General features: G+C 39.3%; 1 protein-coding gene across 1 annotated transcript in view; it reads right to left on the reverse strand.

Moving 5' to 3' along the window:
- Positions 1-14948, reverse strand: part of myo1d (myosin 1D) — a 129000-nt gene that overhangs the window by 95647 nt on the left and 18405 nt on the right. Inside the window, exons 2-11 of the mRNA XM_085416984.1 lie at positions 12349-12557; positions 11652-11745; positions 8056-8221; positions 7674-7727; positions 6344-6439; positions 5460-5576; positions 4309-4512; positions 3806-3951; positions 3569-3683; positions 3237-3407 (exon numbers count right to left, since the gene is read on the reverse strand). Of these exons, the coding sequence (XP_085273110.1) occupies positions 3237-3407; positions 3569-3683; positions 3806-3951; positions 4309-4512; positions 5460-5576; positions 6344-6439; positions 7674-7727; positions 8056-8221; positions 11652-11745; positions 12349-12557 (1372 nt within the window). The remainder of the gene's footprint in view (positions 1-3236; positions 3408-3568; positions 3684-3805; positions 3952-4308; positions 4513-5459; positions 5577-6343; positions 6440-7673; positions 7728-8055; positions 8222-11651; positions 11746-12348; positions 12558-14948) is intronic.

Here is a 14948-nt window from a genome sequence, read left to right on the forward strand (position 1 = left end):
GGGTATATATTTGTTTTTTGTTAAGTTGCCTAATAATTATGCACAGTAATAGTCACCTGCACACACAGATATCCCCCTAAAATAGCTGAAACTAAAAACAAACTATAAACTACTTCTAAAAACATTCAGCTTTGATATTAATGAGTTTTTTGGGTTCATTGAGAACATGGTTGTTGTTCAATAATAAAATTATTCCTCAAAAATACAACTTGCCTAATAATTCTGCACTCCCTGTAGAATATATGTATAGTTATAAAAAAAATAATTTAACACTAACAGTGCAATATAAATAAAGATGCCTAGGCATGATGACGGTGGCAACCCTAGACTCTAACACAGTCTACGTTATTTAAATAATCCATAGAGCGGCCAAATAGGACAAACATTCAGTGTAACAGTTATAAAATTCTTGTGTAAAGATCAGGTTCATGCAACATTACTCTGATGTCTGCACTGCATAAATAAACAAATAACAGAGAAAAACATTCAGAACTTGAGTCTAAGGAGCTTGGAAAGAAAAGCATCTGGAGCGTCCAAGCTCCTTAGACTACGATGACCTGGATGACTGAGAACCTTTGCAGACATTCAGAACAGGACACATCAGGCCAACACCAGAATGATGATCTGCGTTTTTCATCCTTCATATGGCAAAGTGGCATTTTCTCTTGATGTGCATGTTTTCCTTTTCCAAGTCTCCCATTTTAGTTTCAGTACTACATTGACATAAAACATAGACTCAATAAGACCACAGGTCTGCGAGACGTACATAATTTGTGAACAATTCTAAAAAGTGAGGAATAACCGATTAAAAAAAAAAAAGCTACATTCTGCACATATCATGCATGTAGCTTTCTCCTTCTTTTGGGTCAAAAACTTTACCTGGCTGTCACAAAAAGCAAATAAGACTGAATGCAGTGAGATGTCCTGTCTGTCTCTTTGCTGCTGTTTCATTCAGTACTGGGGAAAGCACTGCGAGCCCCCAGGCAAAAAAACTAAAAATATATACAGTATGACAACAGACTGGATCAGACAGACTTGAAGCTTTAAATATGTTATAAACAAAAAGCACTTTTACACTTGTTTCCATGTCATTATTGTTGTTCTTTTGCTGTTTTTCTATAGGGTACATCAAACTTTAACTGAGGACAGCTGAAAAGCTATAGAAATACACTTGAGGGTGCTGCTTACTATTATATTGTGAAGGGGTGCATATAACAGCAGTGTTTTTACTTATATGTTAAAAATACTGGCGGCTGCTGGTGTTACCTCTCAGCCTCCCAGTACATATAGCTATGGTATCAATTTGAAAATACCACATTGTTTTGTTTTCAAGTTATTGCATTCACAAGATTTCCAAAAAACATGACCTCTGATCTTGAGGTCAAGGTGAGTGAGATTTGAACTTCTCTGAGATTCTCTGCCACAACACCCCATCAGCCTTTTACAGCTAAGAGGTAAAAAGGAGAAGACACTCGCTACACTTCAGTTCATCCACTTTCATGCTCTTGCAATAAGCAGAACATTTAATTTAACTGCTGTTTTTTTTGTTTCAGATCATTCAAAGATCATCTTCTCTGCATTCAATGTTACTTGGAAAGCTCATCTCTTGTGGGGTCTGGACAAATTAACTTTTGAAAAGATGTTAATCTAAATGGTAATACGCACCGTTTATTCCCCCCAAAATGCCCCAGAGATCGACTAAAGGCCCCTACAATTCACTCATTATGGCAATACTGCCTGGCAACATTAACAGCCTCCACATTGTACAGTAGTCCAGACACTGCAGGAGGAAAGTCTCTGGATAATATTTATTCATGCCAATATTGGTTCCAGGAAGTAGCAGCTGGATCACTTTACATTCAAACCCACCACTTCACATGCCTTTCAAAGTCAGAAGTCTGCTACCAGCAGCAGGAGGAGGTCGGAGTGTAGCAGAAGAGTGATGGCGAGGGGAATACTGACTCCAAGATGATAAGAGGGTAAGAGGAATACACCCCACAGTACAATCTTTACCTGATCTTGACTCATCCTGGCTTTATTCACAGTTTCTATGTCACAGTGCACTTCATTCACTTTGAACTATAACAGCAACTGCAGGGTTCACTGCCTACCGTTCACTATTCTTTCTTCACATCACATGGGACTATGCAGCCTTTCAACAGTTTTGACACAGTGACTTACTTTTAAGTATTTTGATCCACAGTATGCTGCCCAGAAATATACAGAGATGTTTACCTACCACCTGTCATCATTTATTTTCACTCTATCACCCTCTCCCTCCTCTCTCCTTTTCTTCCTCTCTTTTTCTCTGCATGGCTCCCCTCATGCATTTGTAAATACGCATTCTCCACTACTTATACCAACACAGCAAAGCACCAGCTCCACAAACTCTCATTGGCTGCCAGTGACATCACTTGTGCAAAGTGTTGAGTCAGACTCCAAGAAGCTCTTTCACTCACAGCTGATGCCCCCTTGTGTCCACACAGAAAACTGCAGCCCTAAAAATAAAAACACCTCCTGGATTTGAACACTAATCATCAGCTGCTCCAGACAACCTTTTACATGTTAAACAGCACTAGAAAAAGCTACATACACGCAAACCAGATCTATGACGGCAAGTCACCTTAACCTCATTGTAAGCCATCTGATCTCCCGGAGAAAGCAAAGGATGTTTGCAAATTAAATTGGCTTATGTTTAGTCTAATGGTCTGCACAGACCATTAGAGTGAATTACACTGTAAGCCTGGCTGATTATTAAAGCTAACGGGATCATGTTCAGTCTCTTTCCCCAAGCACTAATCGCTACTGCACAGTGTAATCTGCCCTCTGCTGTTCTCAGGTTACTATAGCCACACAATGCCTCATTAGAAGCAAACAGCCTTGATTTTTTACATCAAAGTTTGCTGAAAAGTGTGTAGTTTTGGATCTAAGGGATAGCAGGAAATTATGAAAAAAATATTTGATTAAACTGTGCTGCAGAAATATTCCCTGTACATATTGCTCTGGATTGAGATGAAAATTACAGCCATCATGTGTTTTTAGATTGATTAATGTGCTATTTTGTTTAATATTTGTCCATAAAATGTCAGAAAGTTGCTGAAATCACAGTCTAAAACTTATTTGGGTTACTGAAAGCCAGACAGCAATCAGACTTCTGACCCATTTAAAGGAGAAGCTGCTGAGTTCAAAAAAAGAAGAAGATAGAGACAGCACAGCGCGCACTTCATTTTCCCTACCTTGCGGCTGGTGTAGTGGGCATGCTTAGCCAGCTTCGTATTGAGTCCTTGCAGAAAAACCTCATCAGTGACTTTGCCCACATTCATACAGGCTTCATCCAGCACAGCAAAGATGCCCTTATGCTGCTGTTCCACCAGGTCAACAATGATCTGGTTATTGAAGTAATCAATCTAATAAAGGAAACAAAGGAGTAAAAGTAACCATGATGAAACGAAAATATACAAGCAGGCAAATTAAATACCATATGATGATGTACGAAAGGATCTTAAATGAAAACTACTTGATAAAACATGTTAATGATCACTGAAAAGCTAGAGTATTTTCTTCTTACGTGTTTCCAGGGGATGCCTTCCCTCTGATACTCATCCTGTTCCTGCTTTAGCACCAGCTGGATGAAGAGCTGCTGCAGCTTTTCATTACAGTAGTTGATGCAGAACTGTTCAAAGCTGCAGCATAAAGAATAGTAACATTAAATGCAATGTGTTTTACAACAAGATACAAAGACAAATGTATTGGAAATTCTCATTTTTTAAAAACATTTTATTTAATTATTCTTTCTTATACAGACCTGTTGTTCTGGAAAATCTCAAATCCATAGATGTCCAGAACCCCGATGACAGTGTTTTTCCCGTGGATTTTGGCGTCATAGTTCCTCACCTCAATGATGTCATTGATGCGACTCACAATCCAGCAGAACAAGCGCTCATACATGGCCTGTGGACGACAAAATCGCAGCGTGAATTGTTTGTTTTGGACTCCTTGGCAGCTTGCTGGTGAGCAAGTGCCTTGCTCATGGGCACAAGATCACCCAGTGTGCAATTAACAGTTAGAGAAGTTAAATGTCAAAATATATGAGTCACAACCCACAGTGCTGGTCCTGCAATTGCCCACAAACATTACATCCTCCACAGTCTCCAGCCTCTGTCTCGAGTCATAACACTGTGACTCATGCAAGTGTGAATCAGTGTGAACAGCAGTAGAAATATCACCAAGCACTGAGCAAAATATCACAGCCCTACAGGTGCTGGCCCACAGGCCACCGTGAACATATCGAGTATTCACAGCAATAACCTTGGCTAGCGCGTCCCGCCCGTAGTTGGCCTCTTGTGTTGTGTGCTGTTTTTCAATGACATCCCGTCCCGTGGCTACCGTGCGATAAAGCAACGCCTTCTCCACGTTTTCCTCCTTGGTGGACAGCAGCTCCCTGATCACAGACACCAGCTTTGTGTTCTCTATCAGGGTCACATCACCGTCCACTCCAAATGTCAAATTTCCCTAAAATATAGAACAAAGACAATGGCTTAGTATTTATGGCATGAAATACTAAAGTAAAACGTCTACGCTACGTGAGAAATTTAACTTAAATGAGGAACATATTCTGCTTAACCCAACTAAACTTTAATAACGTTGTGGTGCTCGTCTTTTAACGACCACTAAACTGAAATAATTTTCAGGAATTTGCTTTGAATAAACAGACATAAAAATCATAAAACAAAGCATAAACAACATTTTAAAAGTGTAAATATGATCTGATTATGCGACAAACACTATATACAGTAACAAAAATAAATAAAAATTCTCATTCACCCCACACAAATCAGCCACATCAACAAAACCACTGTCAGGTGCACTGAATAACTCATCGTCTCGTTCCTTATCAATCTTCAGGGGAATTCTTGGCTCCGTGTATTCACGTCTAACTCACATACCACCCACTTGAACACTGATCTAGCCTTAAGGAACCTCTCCCTGACTGGACTGGCCTCCCACAGCAGTACAATGCACCCCACTACACTAGAGATTTTATTTAGGAACACCATAAAGGTCCTAAGTCTTGACCCATCCTCCAAAACTCCACAGATCCCAATCTGATGGAGCACCTGCAAGATCCGCAGGACCCAGGCAACCTCCTACCAACCCCAGAGGCCAATATTAGGTGCGTCGCTTTAGTATTGGGGCTGGACATTTAATAATTCTTCTGATTTATCCCAAGTAATAATAAAAGTAATAAGAGTTTGTACTCTGGGACATCTAAGGAGCTTGGAAATTAAAGTGAGTGGACTTCTTTAAGTTTCTTGAAGATGCTTCACCTCTCATCCAAGAAGCTTCTTCAGTTCTAAGAGAAGTTTCCATGACCTGGATGACTGAGAACCTTCACAGACATACACTGGGATACAGCTGGCAAAAGAAATAAGCAGAGTTGTCGTATTACTGGGCATTACCAGATGCAGGATGGTTGCCAGGATCTTGTAAACAGTCTGAATCTCATCCCCTGTGAAACCGATCACTTTCATGGCATCAGCTACAGCTTTGAAATCAGCACCATCGTTGATGCAAGACTGGAGAGAAGAAGGAGAGACACTGAAAGCGGATCAAAACAAATAACTGGAAGGAAACAGGAAACAATCAGCAAAGCCTAACATCTTTTCAACATTTATCCCCCTTAATGGTTCAATGGAACAAATACAGATGTTAGTATACAATGTTACAGTTTACAATGTTTTTCTGTTTAGTCTTTGTGCTTTCTCCTTTCTCTTCTAATCAATCGAGTCAGGATATCACGTGTTAATTAAATAACAAACCAGCTCTTAGCTGAGATGCTTTCCTATAAAAACAGGAGTCGCTGAGGCGAACTGTGTACAAACCGCCACCTCGGCTGTGTGGTGGTGTTTTGTTCCATGACGTCAGGCAATTTGTTGCTGTCAAGTGGTTTTGTTCCTACTCATTAAGCTCAGGCAAAGATGGCAACACACAGCAGAAGTCTGAATTAAAACATATCTCAAGAGACCACAGTGAATTTAATGCACCGTGACTTTGAATTGTTAATCAATGAAATTATTTTTTCCACTTGTGCTCCAAATATGGGAGTTACGTGGTTTGTTTCAAAAAAGCCTATAAACTGTGGTCAGGACAGACACATCTGCAAATCGTGTGCTTGATTGTATTTATCCCAGTGCAAACAAACTTACTGTCACGCTGACATTCTTTTAGGGGTTTTCATGCTTTGCCAGTTCTATAAACACATCTTAATAGTTTAATTTTTTAAAAACAAAACCACAACAAAGTTCATATGTGAATTGCAATGTATATAAATTGCCTAGATTACCTTAAGCTGGCCTCCAACTTTGATGAAATTGTATGCTTTTGGGTCCTTCTGGATGTGAAGCGAGCGTAAAAGGGAATCTGGAGCTCCTCTGAGTAGCTAGTGAAGGATGACAAAGAAAATACTTTGTTGTTTTTAATGCTGTTGACTGAAACTTTGCACGTGTTAATCATATAGAACAGAAATATGCTGCAGCCTGAGCCATTAGCATGCCAATCTTAAGTTAAGCCATTTAGGAAAAGTAAAAAGAAAAAGAAAAGATGTTTACTCCGTGGAATTTTTCCCAAGTTCAGGAAATTGTCTAAATGATACCCTTAACTAAAAATGTTTGCTTTTCTGGTTCAAATAGCAGACCTATTAGTATGCTCCTCATGCTCAGCAAGCAATAAACAAACAAACAAAAACATATAAAACAACCTAGAGTGCAGAACAGGGCAGCCGGACTAGTTCTGCACTGCTCCTACCAATTTGCACGAGATGCATAAACAATTATCTGGACTTACCGATAACTTAAAGGCACAGCTTTTGTTATATATACACAAAGGTATCATGAAATCTAGGCCACATTTGTTTTGTGATAAGAAAAGTGTTTGAGTATCTGAAACAGGTTGCCAAACATCAAACAAAGAAAGAGTTTCATTTGACAAGTTTCTACGGCAACGGTTGTGGAGTTTATCTCAATGAGTACTGCAACTATTTAATTTCCGGAATTTCTTTACCTGGATTTCTTTACCAACACAGATTGCCACTATTGTTTCTATGCTCTTTGATATTAGCGGAATATTAGTGTTGTTTTGAAACATGTTCATGTATATTTTTAAAATGGAATCCAGGAAGAGTAGCTGTGCTCTGTGTTACAGCCAATGGGGGTTCCTAATAAATAAACAAATAAATTCAACATCAAACAACCTCAACTCACTATCCTCCCACATTTGGAAACAAAAGGTCTTTTGACTCAGAAATGCTGCAGGGATTCAGAATCCTGCTGCTGAGTCTGTATTTTGCATATTAAAAAGGGGACCCTGTGGAGCTTTTCTAAAAATAAACTAAAATTGTGTTTTCATCCAGATTTCCCTGCCAAAATGTGTTGTCTGTCTTCAAGGTCCAGCTAACATATTTACAGACTGTTTTCATCAGTGTTTACTAGGTTGCAGTTTACTTTGATTGCACTCAGTAGTGTTTATTGTTGCACTACTGCTCACTGTTGATCACTGAATTAATGAGACACCGCTGCATTTGCATTCATGTGAATCCATATGTGCATGCACAGGGAACCTTTAACAAACAACCTTAATGATTACATGCAAATAAACACAGGTGCGCACATATTTACCTGGTAGAACGAATGAAAGCTCCTCTCGCCTTCCTGCTGGAAAATTACCCTGGACTGTTTGGAAAATGAACAAAACGTGTGTCACATAATGCTCGAAGCCTTGTCAACCAAGAAAAAACAAAATCTGTAACTATCACTGCATGATTTTGCTTTATAAACATATAAAAATAATATGGTAGGGTTAGGATGTCAGGCAGTCACTCTGGAATTACACAAACAGAAAGAACAGACAGAGACCGCTTGGAACAATGTGCTTGGCAACTACTGTAACAAACTCCAGGCACCTTCATTTTAATGCTGAAAACTTTTGCACATGTACTTAAAATATTTTAGAATCGTCATGCACTAATCAAACAAAGTCTTTACCAAATGCAATGCATACCTTCTCCAGCAGGTAGTTGTTAATATGGCCTCCGATGGGATCCCCCTTGAAGTCAAAATTAATGTCCATGTATTTGCCAAAGCGGCTGGAGTTGTCATTACGGTTGGTTTTGGCATTGCCGAAGGCCTCCAACACGCAGTTTGATTTCAGCAACATGTTCTTTACTCTGTGGGACGGCATCATGATATTAGAAGTTAAGTGGCTGATTATAGAGGACCTAGTATGTATATTAGTTACCATGGTTATGTAGCCATTATTTCAACAGCTGATGTTTGTGTGTGTATATGTCAGAGGTAATATAAGTACAGACATTCTCCACTTAAGCAGAAGCTCAGATAGTTGTGTCAAAAAACACTTTTTACTCAAACTAAAAGTGTAAAAGTACAGGCTCTGAAATGTACTTGAAGTAAAAAGTAGCTCTTTGAGGGCATTTTCAAGCCATCTGAATCTCATGTTATACTAATATACTAATAAAATAATATTAATGGGAGAGAATACACAGTTTGTTTCAACCTAAATTCTCATTCTTATAAATCCACACAGCCTGAAGCTTGTGCAGGATGCAAGCAGAGAAAAACAAAGGAAAAATTTTTTAAAGGCACCGGTCTGCATGATGGATAGGTGACTAAAGAGAAAAGTGAGGTTAAAGTGGGATTTGATAGGCAGGGGAATCCTAGTGGTGCAGCATGGGGGGAAAGAATCCCTTAGACACTATAAAGCTGAAAATACAGACACAATTCTGTGAGCAACTCTAATCAGCTTCATCATTTTAAATTCAAATTTATGTCTGCTACCCTTTATGTAATCTAACACTGACCATGAACATCACAGCCACTCTGCACCAGTGCAACATCATCCATTCACCACAGTAATGCAAATTAACCTGCTTAAACCTGCTTAACCTGGACTAACCTATATTTAACTGCTGAGTAGGGATGGGTACCGGTGTCCGGTGCCATGATGGCACCGGTTCTGACATAAACGGTAGTAACCAGACCGAAAAGCAGCGCACATTTCGGTGCTTTTTTTTCCTGAGCTGTGATACACTTTAGATTCTAGCCAATCATTTTACGTTTCCGAGGATCGTAGGCGGGGCCAGGTACGTAAGTTCTGTTAGAGCAGAGCTACAGATTAAAAATGTCCAAGGCGAAGCGGTCAAAAGTCTGGCTGTACTTCATAGCAAAAATATGCAAACTCAGCAGCCTGCAACAAGTGCTTTAAGCTGATACTGTGATACTGTCAAAGGAGGTAACACCTCAAATCTGATGAAACACCTGGCGACGCGTAGCGTTTTTTTTAAAAGCCCAGAAATGCGCCGTATTTGATAGCTTGCTGCGAGACCTCACACCGAGCACATCTACTGCGGGTGGGTTGCCTGTTATGCAACATCCCCCAAAAACACGAAGAGGAGAGTCCTGGCCCCTAGCCCTGCCAGTGTAGCAGAAATGATGACGGATGATGATGGCAGCAGCAGCCGTTCTTTTCTGCGTGAGTAGCTAATTTACGTTGAGTAGGCTAACCACGTTATTACATTAATGCATGTAAGGTGAACTAGCAAACATCATCATAGCTACATGCTGTCCTCTTGTTTGATGGCAGATACTCCCTTCACCCTGGCTAAAAAGGCTCAAATGACCAAAGAAAAAGTGGAAAACAGTTAAACATGAGAGGTTTAGGACAAAGTTTGTGTTTTTTCCATTGTTTAAGCACTGCTTCCAGCCAAGAGTGATACCATATATGCCCCATAGCTGCAGAAAAGGCTAACATTGTTATATTTTTACAAAAAACAGCTGAACATGAGAGGTTTTTGGACCAATTTTGTGTTCTCCATTCTTTAAGCACCGGTTTGAGCACCGTTTGAGCACCGGCACCGTTTCAAAAGTACCAATTTGGCACCGGTATCGGATAAAACCTAAACGATACCCATCCCTACTGCTGAGTATTTTCATACAACCTTTAAATAAAAAATAAAGTTAGTATACTTTAATTTCACTTACAGGATGTTTCACAATATGAAAAACAAAACGCATGACATCAAAAGCGTATCGTGCACAGATCTGATATTAACAAGCCCTAAAATAACTGAGGACATGACATATAAGCTTGAAATTTCCAGTTTATCAAATGTCACTGAGCAATCTATAACCTGCCGCCTTCTTCTCTGAGTAAACATATCAATCAAAAATCCCACTCTGGATCGTTCAGGCCCACTGTAACCCCTGAGTACAGTTCTATAAATAATACATAAATAAGGTTTTTTGTTGGTGTATCTTGTGATGGATACACCAATAGGATTGTTTTACGTTTTACTGTTGAAATATTAAGTCTGTGCTTGAATCTGTATGGAAGTGAAAGGAGATATGACACATATGGTCATTTCAAGCTAAAAGCTTCAGCTGTGAGAAAAAAAAAGTCCCGCCCACCTGCTGTCAAAGCACCTGTTTGCGAGGGATAGCCAGTTAGAAAGAAGTCAACTTAAAAAGAGGGCAAACAGCCGCCAAGTTCAGCCAATTTAAAAACAGTGACTCATACGGTCTAGTATGTGGATCGAGAGATAAACAGGTAATTTATATGGGACATACATAAACACAGCCAACAACTTTAAACACTATGTGTACACAGTAACTTACTTTAGTGCCTTTTTGATAAAGACTGTATACATACGAAGCACATCCTGTCCACATACATTTCCTTTAGAATATCATTAGTATGTGAGTACGCAGTCAAACTCCTTCTACCCATCTACAATTTGTTATTTTCTAAATATCCTTTATATAATCAAATACTATACTCTTCTATACTCAAGGGTTTTAAAGCATTGGCTAATTATACCATCCTGTACTGAAATGTAATGAAGTAAACCACCAGCTGCTGTAACCTCAGCGATAAATAGAAAGCACAATTCTAAACTTTGCTCTGTGAGCAAAGAATTTTATGGATTTCAAAATGTTTATTCGTGCATAAAGTTTTAGTGTCTCCGCATTTGTCAGCACTTTGTATTCACCACCTAAATGGTTGACCGTCAAGGCTTTTCCAGCTTTTTCCCTTGACCTACATTTCGTGGACTTTGCATCAAAGCTGCTCTACTTTCTTATTATCTTGATGATTTTAAGAGACTGAAATAAAATCCGACTGTAATGTGATGCAACGACTTCTTTTTGCACAGTAACAGCTCACACCTATTCACTTATCAGTGGCTTTGACTAAGCTTAGCTGAGCTGTAACTATATTCCACTATGATCTAAAAGCCTCTGACCACTTGCTGATTTACTTCTAAAATTAAAGACTGACTTATTTTTAGCAACAAAACCTGTGATAAGACCTGCGAGTAGTCATCATTGCACTGGGACCGACACAAAGAATGAAGAGTTAAATCCTGTTTACTCAGAAATGTGTTGTGAGACCGTTTACACCTTCTATTAAAACATACGCGCCTGGTTGTTTTTGTTCAATAACCATAACACTGATTATGTGATAAGCTTTCTGCCCACAGAAGTGGTGATGCATAACAACTGGAACTCACAAGAAAACAACTTCCTTTCTGGTAATATTCACCATGTGTTTATGTGCTGACAGTGTCCATAAGAGCTGCTCACCTTTCAACTTCAGCCCTCTGATTAGGATTGGTAATAGCAGCAATGTATTGCATTATATACTTGCTGGCTTCTGTTTTTCCTGCTCCACTTTCCCCTGAAACAAAAAACAAAACAAAACAGTTTAATAGCGGGTTGTTTTTTTTTTAAATAACCATAAATCATGTTGGCATCTATAATTTTGTGGTGTGTTGCATGCTCTGCAAATTTAACCAACAAAATGCAAGTGGTTTAAAATGCTGAATATTTTAAACAGACACGAGTTGAGACGTCCATGCTGGTGAGACCCATAAACAAATCCTGAGCTGCAGTTTTTGTTTTATATTCATGTTATGCACAAAACTATTTAATTCCACATTAATTATTTTTTTATTTTACAAATAATATTTGCCCGAACCACATGACAGAATGCACTCATGGCGTGATCTCAGGATCTGAGGGTCTTATTTCCCTCTCTGACCACTAAGTGGTGCTTCATCCTCTCTGCACTCACCCAGCTTGTGACCACATGAAACACTTGTTTTGGACTAAGTCACAGTGAAGTGCCTATCATCATTTTCAGCTGAATTGAGAAGACAAAACATCTGAGTCATCAGAAGACAATGTGTGAAGTCAACAGCACAAAAAGAGTTTCAACAAATGCTTTGTAGATGTAAAGGTGTCTTTTGTCTGGTCTGTGCAGGGGGGCTTCTCGTGATACCTGAGATGACAATGCAAGTGTCTTTGTTCCTCCTCTTCATGGCTTTGTAAGCAGCATCAGCAATGGCAAACAGGTGTGGCGGCCTCTCGTAGAGCTCACGGCCCTTGTACTGTTCTATGACGTCCCGGCCGTATATGTTCATGGCACGGTAAGGGTTGACAGACACCACCACCTCGCCGATGTAGGTGTAGATCCTCCCCTTCTCAAACCTGAAGAATATAAAAAAATGATTTTTTTATTGATAATCACAACCAACAAGATTAGACTGATAGCCTGGCAATGATTTCAATGATTTTCATTGAAATAATAAAGATTAACAAAACTTTTTTTGGAAACATATGTTAAAAAAAACAAAACAAAACTACAATGCAATGCCTTTACTATTCAAAATGCATAGTTTCCATGTATTTAGAAGATATAATTCTTATTATATTTTTTTATACAGCTCATTTACTGTATTACTCTAGAGTTCTGTATAGTCTAATATCAGACACCAGAAACCACAAAAAGCATTATAATTACAACACTGCAGAATCACAATGCTGACACAATTGCAACACTTGTCAACATCGCCCTTTTACAAATCAGTCACACCACATTTTAGACCTCTACAGATTACATTTTCACCAATTACAATAGCAGAAAGGCATTTATGAAATATGAACAAACTGTGACACCAGCTTAAGGTTTCCCATCTTGCTTTATTTGCATGTTACAATATCATGCTGCAGATGTTATTAGCGTGCTCTGTGTTAGACGCTGTTTTGAATGTATCTGTTGTTATGAAGGTTAATATCAATAAGGAAGCTGTTTAAATAATAACTGATGGCTTATGGAGAAGGGTTGGGTTAAATCATTGTGAACCAGCAAAGCACTATTAACAGATATTCCAGTGTATTTTGGGGAAGTCTTTGTATATAGTATGTTTTTCTAAGTTTTCTAAAGAGACATCCCCAGATTTCTGTGGAAGCACCCAACAGGTCTGATGTTTTCCCTAATCCACATCCCACCCCTTTGGGATGAACCGCTGACCAATCTGACCAGATTGGAGCATATCCAGCCACAGGAGTAAATTAGGTTTTTTCTTCTTCAGTTTAAAAAAAACAAGCAAAATAGCTGCCAAACATATAATAGTTCATGTTAAAGTTGCTCTACCTCTGGCTACCTTTCCCGCGCTCTAACTTTCTGTGCCCTTTTCTTTCACCCACACAATCTTTCTCTCCCTCTCCTGGCTTTTCCCTCTCCCTGAGGCCGCCTGCCTGACTTCCTTCCTCTCCAAAATGGACTAGGATGCCAGTTTCTCTCCACAGAAGAATGGTCTCTTTCTCCACAGCTGCCAAACCTCTGCTGCTGCATTTGCAAACAACCCTAAAAGCATATTATGACTGCTGAGTCAGACGATGAGAGAGGTTAAGTAGTCCTCAACACTTCGATATTGCTGCACATGAACACATTTGTCAATATAAAAGTCTTTGAGCATCATCCCAAATTGCTGATGGGTGTCCAAGACTCTCATTTTGTTTATCAGCATATTTAAAAGGAGATAAGCCTCAGCCCTGTTAATCTATTTTATGCGCCCTAAAATGGCCTCTGTGTGACATTTGGATTCAAGATGATCGTAAACCAACCTTCCAGTGCAGGAAATTGGCTCTATTAAAAAAAAAAAAGGAAAAGTTTCCATCAGATTAGATTTATCTTTCATCAGTTGCAGTGTCCCATGGAAATAGAAACTAAATACTGGTTTATGGTCATATCTCTAGACCCAAAGAAGCACAAGTACTAAGAAAACAGGAAACAAGAGAACAGAAAATTCTAAGAATGTAAAACAGCAAGGCACACACTCAGATTAGCTCATTCCTGTGTTTAGATTGACTGACACAGTGTCATAGGTGGCAATGACATACCACACACACGTGTCCTGAAAGAGGATCAACCAGAACAAGGTTAGATAAAAACAAAAACACAAAAAAACCACAGAAAACCGAAGGTATTCTTTGTGACTCAATATATTCAATACTAATTTTTGCTGTGCATGCATAATATAATGTGCTTATTCTCAGCCAACATGGCCCATCATCGTGTTACTTTTCAGTTACACTAAATATATAAAAGAAATTCTGACATTTGAAGACCAGAGCAAATATTAAAACCACCAGTTAAACCTCCAAGCACATGGAGGTTGAATGTTCAGGTTCACAACAATGTCTCTAAGCAGCTAAGCTAACTTGCTAGCAACTCCTCCCCTGGTGCTACAGTAAAAGACCTATTGTGCCCTCCACAAGCAGGAGGCTGCTGTGTGCCAGCACCATTGTTTAGACATCAATTGGAGGTCTTTGTCTGAGACGGGGCCTCCATCTCCTACCGCATGGGTCGACACAGCGAGCTGCCCACTTAACTCACATGTGCAATAGTTTCTGGTGGACAATACTTTACGAGATGGGAGGTGACAGGGTCTACCACCATAATGACAAATGTGCAGGTATTTTTATAGTGTATTAGACATTATGCTGGTGAAGTGTCTGCTGGGGACTAATTGGGTGGAGAAAAACACAGTGTGTATGTGTGGAAAGAGTGAGATGGGAATATGGGAATATATCTAC

The sequence above is a fragment of the Rhamphochromis longiceps genome, linkage group LG8 (assembly GCF_057381845.1).
Source record: "Rhamphochromis longiceps isolate RC_006_pf linkage group LG8, R_longiceps_female_GT1.1, whole genome shotgun sequence".
NCBI classification, from domain to species: Eukaryota; Metazoa; Chordata; class Actinopteri; order Cichliformes; family Cichlidae; genus Rhamphochromis; species Rhamphochromis longiceps.